At 46.1% G+C, this 5,736-nt stretch overlaps 1 protein-coding gene across 1 annotated transcript in view; it reads left to right on the top strand.

The window, feature by feature from the left end:
* The window catches only part of LOC102380288 (olfactory receptor 13C9-like), a 993-nt gene extending 521 nt beyond the window's left edge, over positions 1–472 (top strand). The window contains exon 1 of the mRNA XM_006036516.1: positions 1–472. This exon is cut by the window's left edge and continues 521 nt beyond it. Coding sequence (XP_006036578.1) covers positions 1–472 — 472 coding nt within the window.
* Positions 473–5,736: the final 5,264 nt, after the last annotated feature.

The raw sequence follows: 5,736 nt of genomic DNA, 5'->3' as shown, positions 1-5,736 counted from the left end.
GCTGACAGTCCTCCCCTTTTTCTTCATGCCATCACGGTTCTGTGGGAAAAACGAAATAGACCATTTCACATGTGAAATCCTTGCTCTAATGAAGCTGGTTTGCTCCGACACCTCCAAGAATCAAGTCTTCATGTTTGCCAGTGCATCATTTACCCTCCTTGCCCCTTTCTTCTTCATCGTTTTCTCTTACATGCGCATCATCATAACCATCTTGCGGATCCGCTCAGTGGATGGCAGGTCCAAGGCTTTCTCCACCTGTGGTTCCCACCTGACGGTGGTGACTCTCTTCTATGGCACAGCCATATTCATGTACCTCAGACCCCAGTCCAAGTCATCCCAAGTGCAGGACAAATTCATTTCTGTGTTCTATGGGGTCTTGACTCCCATGTTAAACCCTCTAATCTACACGCTACGAAACCAGGAGGTGAAAGGGGCTCTGAGGAGAATGGTTGAGAAGAAAGGAAAGTTATAGACTGATTTGAAGTTTTTTCCATTTTTTAAATCCATTTCTAGAGTGTCTACAGGAAACTCTTAAATGACTAAACTAAAGCCACTCGGTCTTCCTTTTGGGAGGTTCTCAACGAACAATGTCTTTTTTCTAAGTGAAAATGTATTACCTTTTTACAGGAAAATTCCGTTTATTGAGTATTTGTTTTTATTTAATAATGTACTAATAGATGTTTTATTAATTAGTAAGCTTTGCTGATGTTACTGCCATTGCTGAAAAAACCCAGAGATCTGTAGCTAGAAGGTCCTGCTGCTCTACTCAGGGTCCAACTCGTTGCCAAATTTCACATCAAGAAGGAATTTTTCCCCTGGTTTAGATTGGGCTTTGGTTTTTGTGTGGTTGTTTGTTTGGGTTTGCCTTCTTCTATAGCATGGCGCATGGTCTTATCCTAAGTTTTTCTGAGTTTATTTTCCAATTCATAAAACACGTTTTCCCACTGGAAAAGGAGCCTTTAAAGAATGGTTTATCTTGTCCACCTGCAGAAGGGAAATTACTGGTAATTGAAATTAGATACAGGTACTTTGAAGATGAGTCTGGAGACGCTGGTATGAATCTGTAGGGCCCATGTACGGAAAAGCAAGAAGGGGCATGTGAGACAGCACCCTACTCCGCATGTCACAAGTATAAACATGTATCAGAGCCCACCATGTAGCCATATGGCAGCTGGGAAAGCAGTGGGGAAAGAAAGGGTCCATAGCATCCCACTGTAGTCCTTTATTTGGTACCTGGGACTAGTTCTTAAGAGATTACCCTCCAAAGGCTGCTGTACAAGGTGTGTGTGTGTGGGCAGGGGAGCTGTGAAGGCACAATTTTAACATTTTTGTTGCGGGAGTTCATCTTGGGCCCCTAGCAGATGTTACACTAATATGGCACACATGCATATAATAAATGGTGTGCTAAAACTAGGAATAAGACACAAAGTTATTACACAAAAAATAACAGCGTGCCTTAAATTGAAGGTGTGGCTAGCACCTATGAGCTCAGTCTTGGGAGCACATTGGGACCCTTAAACACCTCCTGCGGTTGGGAATGCCACTTAGTTGATCACTGCTCCCAAATGAAGGAGTGCTTTGGAGCCACTTGCTCCAGTATGCTCTTGCAGCTAGGAGGGATGTGGTTGCTTGGCACTCCCAGGCTCAGGAGTACACTAGGGTTTTGAAGGGCTCCAGTGTAGTCCCAAGGCTGACTGGCATTGCAAGCTGGATGTAGCAGGCACCCAGCTTGCAAATTTAGGCAGCGTCTGGGATCATTATCCTGGGCTCCCCATGCATCAACAATAGGGCATGACTGGAACCTGATCCTCGATCCCACTGTCACACCTCCTGCCATGCACATGTAGCATAGCAGGGGGTGCAATTGTTGTACTCCCTGCAACAATTGTGCATCAGATCCTATTGTACATTTAACTGAATGTCTGCCAGGGACCTTGTAAACCAGAAAATACAGTATGTAAACCACTCAATTCCCTGTTATTGCAGAGACACGGCATGGTTAGTACCTGTGTCTCCCTTGTATTTACCTATGAAATACTAAAGGGTGTTCCTGGTATTCCAGCTATGGTGCCTCATAGTTGTAAGCAAAAGTTTAAAGTGATGATTTTGGGGGGTTCCAGTATGATTGCTTGTGAATGTAGGGAACTGTGCTTGATGGCTTAGGAGACCCCTTCCAGTCCTATGTTTCTATAAGCGTTAAAGATGAGTACCAAGAAGTCTTTGGTAGCATAGGTAAGCATACCACTGAATAGGGAATTGTTCCACCAGAAAAGCGGCATAACAAGCAGAGTTGGCACCCGGGGCAGGCCCTGCAGGACAGCAGGGAGGTGGGCACACGGTTCTGAGAGCAGGGGTGGGAGGTAGGGCTGTGTGAAATGGCTGTGTTTTGATTCAGATTCAGCTGTTTCAGAGGACAGGGATTCATTTCAATGTTTAGGATCGCTGTCCTGTTTTGTTTCATGCAAATCTGCTTGGGGGATTCGGCTCTGCATGGGGCAGGCAGTGGCGGCAAGGAGACCCTGGCATAGATCTCAGCTCCCTGCCGAGCCGAGTTGCATGGCAGGGCAGCAGCATACATTTGTTTCCCTGCAAGCCTGGCTCCAAAACTCCAACATTTTCTGAAACATTTCCAAATGTTTTGGATGCCTCATTTTGTTTCGGAGATGTTTCTGAGCCTTCCGTTTCAATTTGGATTCGATGTTCTGGGCACCGACACAGCTCAAAACACCTCCGAAATGAGACGGCTGCTGAAATTTCCCACAGCCCTAGTGGGAGGCAGAGCAGTCTTACCCATCTGGGATCTCCTAAACCTTTGTTAGGCTCAAGGCACCCCTCCATAGGCCCAAGTCACCCTTTAGAAAATAGGAACTCTTCATTTTCAATCACTTTTTACTACAGAAATATAATAGAGTAATTCTTCTGTTGCAATGAGAACAGAAAAACCACAATAGGGCAGAATGATTTTAACATCATGAATTCCTATTTGAAATCTCTGGGTTTATCTTCTGAATCATGTTTGCACACCTAATACTGCTAACATTATGTGGCACTCTGTAACACCCTTGAATATATCTTAAGGCACGCAAGCTGCCATGGCTAAGTGGTTGAGAATCACCGTCCTAAACAGTCCATGCTGAGTTCCATCCAGGGACTGTTTTGGGGTGTCTGGCATGGGTATGCTGCTAGACACAGACTCTGCAGAGGTGTGGGATGATTTCAGTGCCCTTTCTATGTTGGTGCCCAGAGTGGGTGCCTCTGTCACGCACCCCTAGTTGCATTACTGCACCAAAACCAAAGTGGAATGAATTTGCAGAAATCACAGCAAAAGTAAAATATTACAGAAAGTCATTAAAATGGCCAGGACATCACATTCTTAGCTCATAGTACCAGTTCAAATCAGAGCTTTTCTTTAATGGATGACTTAACATTTAAAGGTAATAGGATTGTGATGCAAAAGGTGTAACAGCCTGACATGTTTCAGGAAATACATGATGGTAATATGGGCATAGAAAAGTGTGAAAGGAGAGCCAGAAAAATATTGTACTAGCACCAAATAAATAAAGAGACCGAGAAATATGCATGAATGTTGCATGCCTCCCAAGGCTGGGGGGAGCACAGTGACCACCCGCAGGTGATGACGGCAGTGCCTGTGGCGGGGGCATGGCAGCGGTGAGTGGGGAGCTCCCGCAGGCAGCCGCGGTGGAGTCGGCGGTGTTGGGGGGACGATGGCGAGTGCCAACCGGTGATCAGCGACCACCTGCAGATGCCACTGGCAGTGCCCAGTCTCAGGGGGTGCACCACCAATCTCAGGGGGTGCACGTGCACCTGCGTACTCCCCCTAAATGTCGCCAATGGAAATATGTAAACATGTATGAAGTTTGTAAGAAGTATTAGCATAGGCAAAGGCTTATTGCGGGTATTTGAGGCATGGGTAGAGCTTTGGTATCCCAATGGAAAAAATCCCCAAAACATTGGGCTTATTTAGTCTGGAGAAGAGAAGACTGAAGGAGGATTTCATAATAGCCAGCCAAAGAGGATGGAGCTAGACTGTTCTCAGTGGTGGCAGATGGCAGAAAACGGAGCAATGGTCTCAAGGTGCAGCAAGGGAAGTGTAGGTTAGATATTAGGAAAAACTTTCTCAGGAAGAGGGTAATGAAACACTGGAACAGGTTACCATGACAGGTTGTGGACTCTCCATCCCTAGCGGTTTTTACAGCCAGGCTAGACGAAACCTCGGCTGGGATAAAGTAGCTAGGGATGGTCTTGCTTTGAGCAGGAGGTTGGACTAAATGACCTCCTGAGGTTCCTTCCAACCCCAGTAAGTGCTGATGGTTCAAGACATGTTGGAGTCTTGTAGATATAAACCAGTATATTTTCGCATGCTGGTACATGCTACATTTTGATACTGGACTACACTACCTCCATGGTTGTCAACCAGGTGTTGCAACACCCTTGGATGCCATGAGATCCTTTTAAGCGGGGGGTAAGGGAATGTTATGCAATATAAGCAGTGTTAAGCGTGCAAATATCTTGGTATGATTCACAAGATAAACCCAATATTTCAAAGAGAAACCCATAGTGTCAAAAATAGTTCTGATTTGTTGCGGTTTTCCTGAGTTTTTTGCAACAGAAGAATTGCTCTATTATATTTCCATAGTCCACAAATGAGTGAAAGCTAAGAGCTAGCATTCATCAAGGGGTTCTTTGAGTCTTATAAGGGGTGTTGTGAGTCTTAAAAATGTTGAGAACCACAGCTAATCAGAGGTCTTGCAGTCATTGTCCAGAAGACAGTGGTATTATTTAAGACATGACTAGGAGAAAGACATTTCTAAGGGACTTTCACATAGGAGCAGCAGCAAAGTGTATTCAATAGCAAGTACCTCTGCTGCAGAGATTAAGGCAGGAGCTCAATGCAGGACCGTGTGGGGCAGGGGAGCTCAGCAGGGCGTGCTCTCCCCACTCAGTTCCTTCTTCCCTCAGTACCCTGTGGCAGAGTTTTGAATGGAAATTAGTACTTTGCTGATTCCAGTTCAGTGCTCCAAATGCTTTTCTTTTTTCTTTGTTTTTTTTTCCTTGGGATACTAAAAATCTCCCCATGCCCCAACTATTTCCCATGAGCCTGCCTCTGACCCAAACCCACTCCCCCCAGCCTTTCCCAGGAAGAGTAGTGCCAGGGGACTCACTGGAGCAGGCTGATGCAGGGCAAGCTGGCTGAGCTCGGCTGGAAGACACAGCAGAGCCCTGCACTCTCCCACCACCCATGATTCCTTAATGTGCCAGAGTCTTTAACTTTTGTATGTATTTCACTTCAGATAAAAATGCTTTAAATAACCTTTACATTAAAATATTTTCCATACCCTTAAAGCAGGGGTTGTCAACTGGGAGTACACCCCTCCCGCCTGGGGGTACTTAAGAAGGCCGTGGTGGGTACACGCAGGCGGGTGGGGACAGAGCGCTGCCGCACATCCCATGCTGCCTGCAGGTGCTGCCCACCCAGCCAGATGTGGGGGGCAGGGGAAGCTCACATGCAGCAGCTACTGCTGCCCCACGGTCCCCATCCCTGCACTCAGCATCCAGCCATGTGCTAAGCTAAGGAAAGTTTAGGTTAGATATTAGGAAAAACTTTTTCAGGTGGAGGGTAGTGAAACACAGAGAGGTTGTGGAATCTCCATCCTTGCAGGCTTTTAAGACCCAGCTAGACAAAGCCTTGGGTGTGATTAAATAGCTGGGGATGGT

Source organism: Alligator sinensis, unplaced genomic scaffold (genome assembly GCF_000455745.1).
Source record: "Alligator sinensis unplaced genomic scaffold, ASM45574v1 scaffold128_1, whole genome shotgun sequence".
Lineage (NCBI taxonomy): Eukaryota > Metazoa > Chordata > Crocodylia > Alligatoridae > Alligator > Alligator sinensis.
Note: the sequence above shows the minus strand (reverse complement) of the source record. Positions and strands in the feature narration are given on the sequence as shown.